The sequence below is a fragment of the Coenobita brevimanus genome, chromosome 70 (assembly GCF_032717465.1).
Source record: "Coenobita brevimanus isolate Jiangsu-jjx chromosome 70, ASM3271746v2, whole genome shotgun sequence".
Taxonomy (NCBI): Eukaryota; Metazoa; Arthropoda; class Malacostraca; order Decapoda; family Coenobitidae; genus Coenobita; species Coenobita brevimanus.
The window spans coordinates 44,589,824-44,604,379 of NC_137023.1; the positions used below are offsets into that span (position 1 = coordinate 44,589,824).

Sequence of the window (14,556 nt, forward strand, 5' to 3'; positions counted from 1 at the left end):
CAAAACAAAACAAAACAAATCTGGGTGGCAGAAAAATAGAGCAACGAGCTTTCCATGGCAAAGTTACACTATATCCATGATGACAACTACCTTTCAAACTCCTGGTCATCCTCTTTTTGGGACTTTGGCTAAAGCTTTGCCACTGCACTTGACATCTCAAAGGCTTTCAACAGAGTCTGGTATAAATTTTCAATTTCCAAACTTCCCTCTTATGGTTTCTATCCTTCTATCTGTACCTGCATCACTAGCTGCTTTGCTGGTGATCCTATAGCTGCTGTTGTGGACAGCCACTGTTCTCCTTGAACTATCAATAGTGGTGTTCCTCAGAGCTCTGTCCTATCGCCAGCTCCCTACCTTCTATTCATCAATGTCCTTCTAAGCTGTACATCCACTCCTACAATGATGACTCCATCCTTCACCTTTCCATTTACTTCTTGCAGCATCCATCTCATCAATTATTTCAACAAACAAGGGATGAGGCATACTTAATGTCTGACTTGGCTAATATATCTGATTGGAGTAAAAGTAATCTTGTTTTAAATGCATTAAAAACTCAGGTCTTACATCTTTTAACCAATCAAAATCTTTCGAGGAGTAACCTCTAATTTTCAAGATCCACCGCAATCCTACATTATCTTTAAACATACTTGGGGTTTCATTCGCTCAGGATTTATCTTGATGAAGATTATATTACCTCTCTTGTAAAATTTGTTTCCAAGAGATTAGGTGTGTTAGACCAACTCTGTGACTTCTTTACCCTTGCACAGTTGTTAACTTTGTAAATGGGTTTTATTCGCTCCTGTGTAGAGCACAACTTTCAAGTGTGGAGAGGCTCTCCACATACAGCTCTCCTCAACAAGCTGAAGCCAGAGTCTTTTCTATCCATCCATCCATCATCCAATCCTACATTGCCCCACGACTAGCGTTGGAGCCCAGGGCTAGGCAAGTTGGTCCTGACATTTAGGATGAAAGTGACCAGCCCCACTCATCGCTGAGTGGCATTACATGACCAATAACCCCAACCACCCCTTGGATATAAACCTTCACTGGCTCAATCTGACTGGAGCGCTGCAATTACCCACTAAACCACCAGGCGCCACAATTTGGTTATATGGTTACCACACAGCGCAGTAAATGGTTTCCTGGTGTACAGGAAACTGTTCGGCTTGTCACTCAGTGTAGAGTCACCCACAGGCAGAAGAACCTCCTCCTCCTACTGTCTCCCTTCAACCTCTGCCTCTTCACTGCACTGTTGCATCTTTATCTCTATCACTACTTCAATGGTCACTGCTCCTCTGCACTCTCTGTTTGCATCCCTCCACCACTATGGTGGCATGTAGCATCTGCCTAGCAACAAACTCTCCTCTTTTTTTCTGTCCAACTCTCAAATGCAGGAGTTAACCGTTACTCCCAGTCCTTCATGTATGCAATAGGTCAACTCTGGAACTGTCTTCCTCTGTTTGTATTTCCGACAGCCTATGACCTCCAGTCTTTCAAACACAGTGTGTCAAGGCATCTCAATATGAATGGATCATGAATTTGGCTCTCTGTTATCTTGTTTTTCTTTTACTTGGAGGGAACAATCTCTTGGGTTTCTGGTCTTTCAGCAATATTTCATAGTACCTCTAATACAACTACATCACTTATGCACCTCCTTATCACAAACACTGCACAAGATGGAGTTACTGCACTTCCCACATCCTTGTGGCAACTGCTCAAGGCCATATTCCCTCTGCTTTTGTCAGTAACGTTACCAGCCATAGATATCATCATTTTTGTTTTATCTGATTTTACTCCTAAATCCTTGTAACCCATTCCATCTCTCCACTCCCAAAATCTTTCTTCTGCCTCCATCTCACTCTCCACAATCAGCAAGTCATCAGCAGCTTATTTCTTAGGTGTATTATCTTAAACAGATGTTGTGAATGAAGTTTTAGGAGCCTTTATGTACTGCAGACTCTGTCAACATTCTGTTCGTAAGGTCCATCTACTTGGTGTGTCACCGTCTCATCTCATCTTGGAAAAGTGATGTACATGCATCAATGGCAGGCCTCCTGCTGCTCTCTAGCCTCGCGCACCTCACCATTGCTGAGCAAGGTATGGTTTGTGAATTTGTTGGCTTTGTCTGCTGGCTCTGTAAGTTGCTTTTATTTTTTTATTAAATATTTTATATACCTGACCCCTTGAATCTGATGACATACTACAGTGGTTTATTCTTATTACTTTCAAACAGTTTTATTCAATATGAGAAGGCTTCTTACTGGATATCTCTTGTACCAAAAAGGTTACTTCTTTTCTACTGTTATTGCTCCATCCTTAATTGCCCTATGAAGTATGTAGGTATCCAGGGCTGGGCTATTCCATCTGAACATTACCTCCTAAGTGGCCTTAGGACAACGCTACCATCCCATGGCTTTAAACCCTTATTGGACACATCTGGTTGGAGTGCCTCATCCAACTACACCACTAAGCATACATTTGTTGGTCATTTTATCACTGCCTAATGTATTAAGTGTTGTGCTAGGCAATACATGACAGAGGTGATGTATACCTTGGAGTGTGCACGAGGAGGTCTGGAGCACTGATAGGCAATATAATCACACAACCATTTCACTGCACGTTTGCACTCCAATGCATCTGAAAAGCAAATACTCAGTGTTAAATATATTGTTATAAATATCAGAGGAAAGTATTTTCTACCAATGCCAGCACTCATGGTGATATCATAGTATGGGCTTAAAACTGAAGCTGATATAAAATGGGTATTTAAATGTAAAAACTTAGTATTCTACCTCTTCAGCTCAAGCAATACAAACGGTATATAAAACGATTACATTACATATCACATACTTGCATGCCTCCCAAGTGGGTATTTAAATGACAAAACTTAGTACCCTACCACTCAGTTCAAGAAATATAAAAGATATGTAAAATGATTACATTACATATCATATGCTTGCATGCTTGTCACATATCCAATGAAATTTTTAACACATAGGCTAAACCGTGACTGATATCTTCTAATATCCTCAGGGCAACTGCAACTGATAACTCCAGATGTGAAGACTACTTTTATATGTTCCACTCTTAATTTCTGCTGGAATTGTTAGCTCACTAACACGATCTTACTTAGTGACATACAGAACCTAGATAAACCCCTCTCACCCCCACCCCATTCACAAACCCTCCCCTTGTGTATCTTTCAACCTTCCTTTCTTCCCATCACTACTAACTATCAGAAGAAAGAGAGAAACAGAGTGAGAGGGTGGGGAGAAGAGGGAGGCATATTTCATGTGGCACTTTCCATCACCCCTCCCTTCCTCAACCTTACTGTTATCTTCTGCTTCCTACCTAGGAAAATATTCTTATTTTTGAAACTCTGCTATGGCTAAACAAATTAAACTGTGTACCTAATATCTGGTATGCTATGCTTTAACACACTTTTTCACATTATATCAGCAGAGATTATCTATGAAGGGAATTGAAGGCTTACATATTTTTGCTTTAATGCCCCCACAAAACCAGAATCGTCAAACATTTTCTCCGACCATATTGTGACCAATAATGACCCAGAAATTAGCAGACCTCATACAGTTACTGCCTGCATAATGCAGGAATTTGGAACCCTGAAGCTTAAGCTTTAGAAGATTTCCATATTATATGGCCGTATGTTTACATGTTAAAGGGTTTCATGGTACCTAAGACAGACCCAAGTTCACCTTCTAGGGCAATTTTCAGTTTTTTGTCCAGGATAACTGCCTACCTAATAAAGATTTCATTACATACAAACACTGGAGGATTCCTCACCTTGAATGGAAGAGGTTGTGGGCTTGCTGAGGGAAAGTAGGGGGGAATTGGAGATGGGGGGGAAAAGAGGGGAGATGGAGGGGATCTGTGTGTGTGTGTGTGTGTGTGTGTGTGTGTGTGTGTGTGTGTGTGTGTGTGTGTGTGTGTGTAATTCACTGGGTCGGTCAGGATCACTTGATGGTCATGATCATCAGCTTTTACCCTCCCGCAAGGGAGCTGAGAGCTCATACAGTCTGATCTAAGGGCAAGGCTGTGACCTTCACACATGCACACACCCATCCCCTTGCTCAAGGGGGACAGTAACCACCCACTTCGTCAGTGAAACTTTTCACACCCTGAGCGAGGCGCGAACTCCCATCTACCAGATGGCACGCGAGAACGTTACCACTTAGCCAGCGAGCGGTGTAATGTGTGTGTGTGTGTGTGTGTGTGTGTGTGTGTGTGTGTGTGTGTGTGTGTGTGTGTGTGTGTGTGTGTGATGGGGTTAGGGTAGTAGTTCTTGTCTCCCTCCCTGTCCTCCTACCCCTCTTCACCCCTGCTTGTCCCCCTCCCCTCCCCTCCACCCTCTCTCATCCCCACTTGTCTCCCTTCCTACCCTGCCCCATCCCCACTTGTCTCCCTCCCCTTCCCCTCACTCTCCCCCACCCCTGCTTGTCTCCCTCCCAGTCCCCCCACCCACCCCCACCCCCTACTTAACTCACTGACTGTGTGCTATCAGTTGCCCTGAACCACACCTTCCTGCAAATGATGTATGATGTCTCATTGTTTTTAGCTGATGCAATGCACATTGTCTATAACTTGCCACAGTGTGTTTTCCAACCATAATTTTATGCCTCACGCCATGTTCTATCATTGGCCATGTAGTATGCCTTTGAAACATACATTGGAGCCTCCTGCTGCATTATGGCTCATCAATGAGTGGTCAGATGCTGTAAAAAAAAAGGCAGCTTCCTCCTACCACATTATACAATAAAGTCACGATTTAATACAATAAGAAACAATGCTCTTACAATATCACGGGCATTTAATTTCTCCCATAATTACTTAGTAGCATGGTAATATCATTCAACTACACGAGAGAAACTGTGTGGGAAGTGGGTGAATTTATGTACTGGATTTCCAGATGACTGCATTTGTTTACAACTCATGTGTCATGCTTTTGTTGGTCAATGACTGGCTTCCTCAACCCGACCCGACCCACATGACCCATGTCCCATACCACCTGCCACTGCCTGCCTCAGTGTTGTGTGGACAGTCGCTGTGATTAAAAGCGTTAATTTGCTCATTTCCTCTCAGAACTCTTAGCACGTGGTTCCAAACTAACTTCAGTTAAGCCTAAGCATCCAGAAAATGCTATGAACACAAGAAAAGTATTTATTCCAAAGGAAAATGTAAAACTATTGGACAAAGTGGTGTGTGGTGTGGGAACTTAAATGCAAACACTCAGACAGATAAAATGAGTTGGGTGTGTTGAAAGTGTGTGGGAAGTGGGTGCATTTAGGTACTGGATTTCCAGATGACTGCATTTGTTTACAACTCATGTGTTATGCTTTCGTCGGTCGATGATTGGCTTCCTCAACCCGACCCGACCCACATGACCCATGTCCCATACCACCTGCCACTGCCTGCCTCAGTGTTGTGTGGATGGTCGTTGTGATTAAAAGTGTTTATTTACTTATTTCATTGCTCCTCATTTCCTCCCAGAACTCTTAGCATGTGGTTCCACACTAACTTTTGTTATGCCTTAGCAGCCAGAAAGTGCTATGAGCATAAGAAAAGCATTTAGTCCAAAGGAAAATGTAAAAATTGTTGGATGAAGTGGTGTGTGGTGTGGAAGCTTAAATGCAAACAATCTGACAGATAAAATGAGTCAGGTGCGTTTACAATGTGGATAGTTCCTTTGTTGGAAAAAAAAGTTAATGATGAAGGAGCAGTAAAATTCATGTTTTCGCCTTTAGTGCTACGAGTGTTAAAAAAAAGGGAGGGGGGAGCTTTCTGCCTGATCTTTTGTGATGAACTAATGGACTTTGGTCAAGAAAATTCGGCTCTTACGATATGTGAAGACGCTACGTCCTGACATAAATAGATAGGTAAGATAATTCTGTGAGTTCAGTTCTTGTGAATTACAGTATACTGTCACACAAATTATGCTGCCTGGCTAACCTGTTCATTATTCACCATTAATGCATTCGTGTGTATCCGAGAAGTAAGAAGTACGCAATCACTCCATGCTGACGACTTCAGCATAGTTTTTTTTTTCCTTTATTGTTGATGACTTTTTTTTTTTTTTTTTTTTTTTTTTTTTTTTTTAATGAGTGCACCGAAAGTGATTCCTGGAGAAATATGCGTGATGTTGGGCGGCCATCATTCACATGTAGATTAGGTCAGAAGTTTTTGCTTGATTGGTAATGAGGACTTTCAAGTGGCTTTGTGGTAATCCTTGGTGGCCTAAATTTTTAAGGCGAGCACTAGGGGCAAAACCAATCGGTTAGGTTAGGTTAGTATGCACTGATGTGTCTAGTCTGTGAGACTGTATGTAAACATACTGTCTTGGGTGTCTTAAGGCAGACATATTTGTAATAACCTATCTTTAAATATACTTTTAAAGAAAAATAAAGGGCTCCCAGAACCTAACCCCCTATTTTATTTGTAAATATATGTCATGTTTGAGCGCAAAAAAGATTTTGCATGAGTTTCTGCATAACCTATCTCATGTTGTATGGAGACTGCATTGTACTGTACTTATTTTTTTCGTGTCATGACATTTTTTGGACACAAATGGCACATTCCATGCTATGACTTATTTTGCACTATGTAATTGCACATTATGCAAGCAGTGACTGTACTTCAAAACATGCCCTTTTACTTAACCCCTAAAGACCTATGGCTGTCAAATGACAGTTACGGAAAATGCCGCATAAAGTCTTATGACTCTCAATGGTACAGAGACTACAAAAAACTGGCGGAAGGTAGCACTGCCTCTTTTATCACGTATTTGGGACATGGCCAATGGGAACTAGTGATCAGGTGGTAGGAGGCATGATCCAGCCCCCTCCCTGGGTGTAGGGACCCCCCCCCTCCCCAGGCCATCTCTCCATCTCCCTTTGCCTCATTGGATCCTGCCTTCTGTGTCCCTTCCCACCCAAACTACCTCCCATAACCCCTCTAGACCATTTTGGGTATATGTGGCAGGCATATTCCCTTCCTTTCTGCCCCTCCTGATGTCCCCCCAAACTCCCTCCACCTCCCTATTCCCCCTTATTTCTCAAGGACATCCCATTCTCACTCAAAGACAGGAGTGATTTTTTTTTTTTTTTTTTTTTTTTTTACGGTCAATTGCACAGTAACCATCAGACATTTGAGAGTGAAATATACATTTCCTGGTGTGCAAAATCAAGCTCTTCAAGTCTGTAAGACCAAAATTTACTCTCATGCAATTTTTTTCTTCTCTCTCACTACACGAGGAGCAACAATATCTATTTTTGACATTCTTTGACAGTCGATATTGCGGCAACCATAAGTCATATGAGAGTGAAACATACATTTTCAAGTGTGTAAACTGAAGCTCTTTGAAACCTGTAAGAAAAAATTTTAACTTGGTGAAAGTAAAAAAAATCGGACCCATTTATTTGTGGCCACCCCTTAAGGGATTAAGGGGTCTGGCAATAGACAGACAGATGGACAGATAATCCCTTGAACACAGGAAGATTTTCCTAACCTGAGTAAATTATCTGTAATTTGCTCAAAAGCACCATTTCTTTCTAGTGAATTCACTACCATGCAATACTGATTTAGACTTTACCAAGAGTTAAAACATAACTCATATACAATACATATTTCATATGGAAAAAAGAAAAGAAGAGAAAAAAAAAAAGGGATTAAACCCTGTAACTGTCCATCACAATACCTCTCCCCAAAATGTAGCTTCATGAGAAGAGAAAGATTCGGAGTTGCCCATTAAAAGATTCAAAAGAAATTAGGTTCCTCATGCATAATGGTAGTTTACTATATAATCTAGGGGCTTTATACAAGAAAGACCTATCAGAAAAAGATAACTGATAAACAGCTGCAGGCTCACTGAGGCACAAGGAATCACCTTCACTTCTCAACATCACACCTGGGTGTATCAACTGAAGTTTTAACAAATTCAGCAAGATTCTTTGGTTTGCCAAACTTAAGAACCTTGAAAGCTAAGACACAGTCTAAATTCAGTTCTTGCCTTTACTGGCAACCAGTGCACTTCAACTAGAACAGAGGTGGTTGGGGTTCTTGGAGGGGGGGGGGGGGACCAAAGACAAGCCTTGTTGCTCTATTCAACAAAGACTGAACCTTCTTTAATATATTATTCGGAAGGCCAATCCGTTACAAATTACATTAATTGACGCAAGGCAAGACCATAGCACGGACCAGCGTTAACAGGCAATGTCTACTCAACAGCTGTCTCACAGAATATGGGTTTTTGATATGCAGATTACAACCACTGACAACTTGATTAACATGTTCTTTATAACTTATTTAAAAAAAAAAAAAAAAAAAAAAAAAAAAAAAAGCACAATCATATGCAGCCTCCAATAATCCTCTGAATCATTATCAAAATATTTAAATAATACCATAAACTAGTGCAGATGGTAAAAATTAAATACTGAGGAAAAAGGAAGATTAGAGTATACTTAATTTACATGATGGTAATGCTGTATACAATGTATGATACAAAACTACAAATGCTAATGAGAGAGCCTTGAAATAAATCAGATAAAGTTAAGGAGTTGGTATTTCACAACTGGTTATAAATGAATGATTATAACAGCCTGATTCAGATTCTTGCAAGGTTGCTCGGCTGAGAAAGAAATTAGGATAACGTGTTAGGATATATTGTAGGAGGGAAAACAATCATCATACAGGCAAAAGTCTTTATAAAGAAAAACTGTGCTATATACCACAAGATTTTCCTAACAACTGGCACTACTAATTGGGGGGGGGGGAACTGGCAATTTATTGGCAGCAATAGGATTTTCATAGGCAGTTTTATAGTTGTTACTACAAATTAAAAAAAATAGGTAACTCATAATGAGGATCTACTATAACTATGGGCAGTATTTATTGGCCCTAGTCAGGAATGATGAGTATGAGGTGACCAAGATTTTAACCCCTTCAGTCAGATGACATAATTTCTATCTTACTTTTATTATCTCCAGATGGTTTTAATCAGCTTTAGGGTAAATTTTCAAAACTGGTAAGGGTAGATATAGCCTTCAATAACCCATTCAGTACAAGAAACCTTTCTTATGTTGAATAAAAACAGTCTGAGTGTAATAAGAATAAACCACTGATGCATGTCATCTGATTCAAGAGGTCAAGTATACAAAAATAAACAAGTAAATAAAGTCAACATACAGAGCCAGTGGAGAGAGCTAACAAAATCCACAAACCATACCTTGCTCAGCAATGGTGAGGCGAGCAAGGCCAGAAAGCAGCTCGAGGCCTGCCAGTGATACATTTACATCACTCTTCCAAGATGAGATGAGGCGATGACACACCAAATAAATGGACCTCACGAACAGAGCATGGGCAGAGTCTGCAATGCATAAAACCTCTTAACACTTCATTTCACATTTTTCTTATATAATACAACTTAAAAATAAAACTACTGTATATATAAAATGTGTCTAAAGCCTCATAAAGCACACTCTACACTTTACTTTCAAACCCCAGTTATCTTTCACATCTCACAACCCTTAACTCTTCTTTCCAACTGCTTTTTTTTAATACTGTACCTTGGTGTTTACTGTTCAATAAAAAGCAAAAACCTTAAAGTTTACGACACTTCATTGTAGCTTATGCTTCCTTGTATACTCTTTCATATCTCAGACTTAAACATAAAGCCCTACAAAGCACAACCCACATTAATTGCACCTATTACCATGCAAGTTACAAATCACTTTCCTCACTATCAGCACTCCCTAAATTTCTACAGCACTTCATACATTCTCATTCACTTTACAGCTCTCACCACATTCTCTAAACACTTTGTCTCACTAGTCTTAGACCTACTCAAGACCAAGCTTAATGGTTATGAATTCTGATACCTGTCCCTAGTCAACAGCAAAGCCTACAGCTGAGCACTCACTAACCTAAAAACTAATATGCACATCTTAACCCTTTAACCGCGGGTGTCATTCCAGAATGACGTTGCAAAAACTGGACCAAACCACGGGTGTCATTCTCGAATGTTTGTGAATATTTTGAATACCCCGCGTTTTTTCCGTGCGCCAATTGTTTCAAGGGAGAGTAGCTATTAAGTTCTTTCACTCCAGCCGACCCCCACCTCCCTCTTCCCCCCTCTGGGGCCCCACCTCCCACCCCCTGAGCCCCCCACCCCACCCCTGACCAAGCATGCATCAGTATCTGTCCAGCTGTGTGAGTGACAACACATGCTGATGTGGCAGTGAAGTGCAGGCAATTACAGTGCCTTTTACCTGTCTCAGTGAACACAGAGTGGTTGTTTATCGTATGTGCAGTGTTCATATATGTTTACAGTATTATTATCAGAATGTGATTGGCATTTGGTAATGGTGTGTGAGCGAAAAATAGTGATTACAACACCGCTGATGTGGCAGTGAAGTGCAGGCAATTACAGTGCCTTTTACCTGCCTCAGTGAACACAGAGTGGGTGTTTATCGTATGTGCAGTGTTCATATATGTTTATAGTATTATTATCAGAATGAGGTTGGCATTTGGTAATGGTGTGTGAGCGATAAATAGTGATTACAACACCGCTGATGTGTCAGTGAAGTGCGGGTAATTACAGTGCCTTTTACCTGCCTCAGTGAACACAGAGTGGGTGTTTATCGTATGTGCAGTGTTCATATATGTTTATAGTATTATTATCAGAATGAGGTTGGCATTTGGTAATGGTGTATGAGCGAAGGTTATGGTGTGTGAGCGAAAAATAGTGATTTTACACCCCTCACTTCTAACGGCACTGCCCGTCCTGTGAAAGTCAACAAAGTCATGAAACCTACATCAATGGAAAGCTGAAGGTTAGTACTTTCTAATGGTACCTTATTTTTTTCTCTAGCTTTATTCTGTGCAGAGTTATTAAGGTTTAAAGGTTTGTTTACATTTGGCTGAAACCCCCGCGGGAGAGGACAGTCAGACCAAAACAATACCCGCGGTTAAAGGGTTAACCTATCAAGTCCACATATGGAATACTATTAACACCTAAATCATGAAGAATATCATTAAAAAAATAAACAAAATAAAAAAAATCACGAAAACTGCTGTTCAAGAATATCTATGTATTGTTATGCTGTCATACAAGCACAGACTGAGTTAGTTGCACTATATAGAAATAAAAACATGACTTAGCTACTGCACTAGACTGAAATTTGAAGCTGATAAAACCTACATCATGGATAACAGTAAGTAAATCCAGTTCCAATAAGCAAAGTCTGATTTCTACTAGCACCTCCAGATCTGTCATTAAAACTAAAAACACTATACAACAGTCCACGGTTACTGCACTGTTGACAGAATGCTCTGGCACAGAATCAATCTAATCCAACATTAAAATCTGGTTGGAAGTACTGTAATGTGCCTTGAAATATTTACAGTGAAGATACTGTTCCAATATAACTCCGTATTAAATATTCTTCTTCATTATATGGGACACTGGGTTAGAATGATGATAATTAACAATGATCAAGTAGGCATAAATTTGGAACAAGCAATATAACTTTTTGAATAATCATGATTTAAACAATCACATTAGCGTAAACTTGAACCACACTATAGAAATGTAAAACAGAACAAAGTCTCAAATTTTAAATGTCTAGGTCCAAAGGTTTATCTGGAAAATGGAAAAATCTGGAATGAAGAATCATGCTAGTATCTAATAAGAAAACCATCCAGTACTGAGCCTACAATAATATTATGAGTAAATATAATGAAGTATCTTCTCTTATTAGGGTAATTTATTATGTTTTTAAATATGTCACCCCCCCCCCAAAAAAAAATGCCTTCAGGTATGCAATGACTGCGTGAGAAAAAGTGATAGCAATACCCTACTACAACATGAAAAAAATACTTTGGAAAGTGAAGGTTTTTGGAAACTGGATTTTTGAATTTGAGAGTTTGCACTGTTTTGCAATAATTCTTTATCCACAAGCTCACCAGGCTTCAACTGCATTTGTTTTCACCCTGTGTTTGCCACATTTCTAATTACTGTATTCTGAGCTCCACCAAGTTCATAATACCCATTAATTTTTCTTTACCTGTTTATTACTCCATTACAGTGAAACCTAATAATCACTGCATAACACGAAATGTATTCCAACCCCTTCAAAATGATGATGGCTTTTACATTCATGTTACTGCCAGGAAATCTATTCAGCTTAAGGGAGACCTCTTGTAGAGACTGGGTTAATGAAGACAGTTTTCAATCCCTTCAACACATCAGATCACTCCTTGGATGAACATACTCATTACACATTAAAAAGAATAACAACCAAAATGTGTCATCATACTGAAATGGTTTACAAAAGTGCAGAATTAACCCCAAAGAAGACAGTTTTCAATCCCTTCAACACATTAGATCTCTCCTTGGCAGAACATACTCATTACACATTAAAAAGAATAACAACCAAAATGTGTCATCACACTGAAATGGTTTACAATAATGCAGAATTAACCCCTTAATGTCTAATCACATCAATGGATGCAATGAGAGTTTTGTGCCAAACTGCCTAATCACAGCAATTGAGCGGGGCCCGTAAAAAACTGAAGGGCATTTCCTCTGCCCCGATTGTGACATACATGGCTTCAGGCCAATGAGAACTCACCCCTGAGGTGGCGTGAGGGGGGATCAGACCTACCCGGGGAGTGGGGGACACCCCCCCTCTAGGCCGCCTCTGTGCCACTCTCTACCCCACTCCCTCACTCCCTTCTTGTCCCCCATCACCCTCCCACCCCTCCATGCACCTGCATCTCTCCTCCCACCACCACCTATGTCCCTTCCCACCCACTTTTGACCCTTCTTCCACCCTGCTAGCCTTGTCCCCCACCCCCCCAAACTCCACCCCATCCCTCCCTCCTTGTCCCTCACTACCCTCCCACCCCCAACAGACCCCCGAGTGATAACAGGCCACCAAGATCTTACAGAACAAACTGAAGTACTTACTTTTCATGTGAGAAGTTGGTTATTTTTCCAGCCCCCATACCTACAGGCCTACTCCCCACAGCCTACTTTATCTCCCCACAGCCTAGTAATCTCCCCACACCTACATACACCTGTTTTCATGGCTGGTGTGACAAAACATTTTGAAATGACCTGTTTCAATAAGAAAAATAAGTAATCAAAATTTTTACGTTTTAGATTGTTTTCGAGTGGTAACGATTATAAACTTTTTTAAACTTTGATGCGCGATTATGCAGTAACCATTAGGCCTACAGGGGTGCGGATTGCGTTGTTAGGTGTGTAAATTCTTCCTCTTTAGCCAGAACACAATCAGTGGTGAAAGTCACCACTCCCCCCCCACCGAACTGCAACTGCAAGGGGGAGGAGGACTGCCTGAAATAATTGCAGTCTTAAGGGGTTAAAACAATAAATGTATGCTCATTTGATCCCACAGTATTAAGAAACTTTTCACTCTGTCATCCTTAACAAGTAACAACGGAGATAATGGAGAATGAACACTACCTATACACTGTATTCCCATTGTTGCAAATGTGCAAAACTAGCTAGGCACATAGGACTCCAACCCCCACCCTTCTGATAATGTAAGTAATGTAGTAATCCTGCTAGGCAGTATCATAAATGCTGCTCTCAGGTGCCTGCCATTCCTCTCTTCCTTCCTTTCCATCCTTCCTCATCCGTTTTCTTTCCTTCATTCTTTCTTCTTCCTTCTGTCTATGGGTGACTCTACACTAAGTGACAAGCCAAATGGTTTCATGTACACCAGGAAACCATTTAATATGCTGGCTGGTAACCATACAACAAAATTATGATGCCTGGAGGTTTAATGGGTAATTAAGGCGCTCCAATCGCATTGAGCCAGTGCAGGTTTATACCCAAGGGATGGTTGGGGTTTACCGCCCACGTAATGCCACTTGGATAAGTGAGCTGGTCACTCTCATCTTAAATATCGGGACCACCTTACCTGGCCCCAGGCTTCTATGCTCCTGATGGGGCAACACTGGATTAGATGATGAATGAATGAATGAAAAAAGAAAAAAAAATTTACAATTCTAAGCTCTGAAGCATACTACGCTTACTGCTTACTTACTTTTACCACTGACATTATCATCATCCTATCCCTGTCTCTCATGATATCATAGGCAAGATTCAGACAGTAACAGTACCTGTAAATTTGGGACTTGTTAACTAAAACTCACGGATCACTGTTCACTAAGCTTACTGCTATGTCTTATAAATTACAGAATAGTCAAAGATGTTACTAAGGTTAGTATAAGTTAAGTTTATGAACTCAAAACTGTAAGTAGGCAGCCAAGCTCAGTTAATTATAGCTAAATTAGTAGTCAGTGTTATAAATCTATGACTGTTATTAAGGTTATGATGTTAGTAAGTTACACATGGTCTGAGTTTACCCGCATCTTCTACAATTTGTGCTGGTTCACCATCTGAGGCTGTCGGCAAGGGCGCTGTAAGGAAAGTCTTCACATAAATACAGTTCTAAACCTTACCACACTAAATGTACTATGTAAACTGAGCTCAATGATATTAAAAGAAAT

General features: G+C 40.5%; 1 protein-coding gene across 1 annotated transcript in view; it reads right to left on the bottom strand.

The window, feature by feature from the left end:
* Positions 1–14,556, bottom strand: part of LOC145406369 (ral GTPase-activating protein subunit beta) — a 174,280-nt gene that overhangs the window by 68,330 nt on the left and 91,394 nt on the right. Inside the window, exons 19-21 of the mRNA XM_080277534.1 lie at positions 14,413–14,466; positions 9,242–9,382; positions 2,552–2,637 (exon numbers count right to left, since the gene is read on the bottom strand). Of these exons, the coding sequence (XP_080133660.1) occupies positions 2,552–2,637; positions 9,242–9,382; positions 14,413–14,466 (281 nt within the window). The remainder of the gene's footprint in view (positions 1–2,551; positions 2,638–9,241; positions 9,383–14,412; positions 14,467–14,556) is intronic.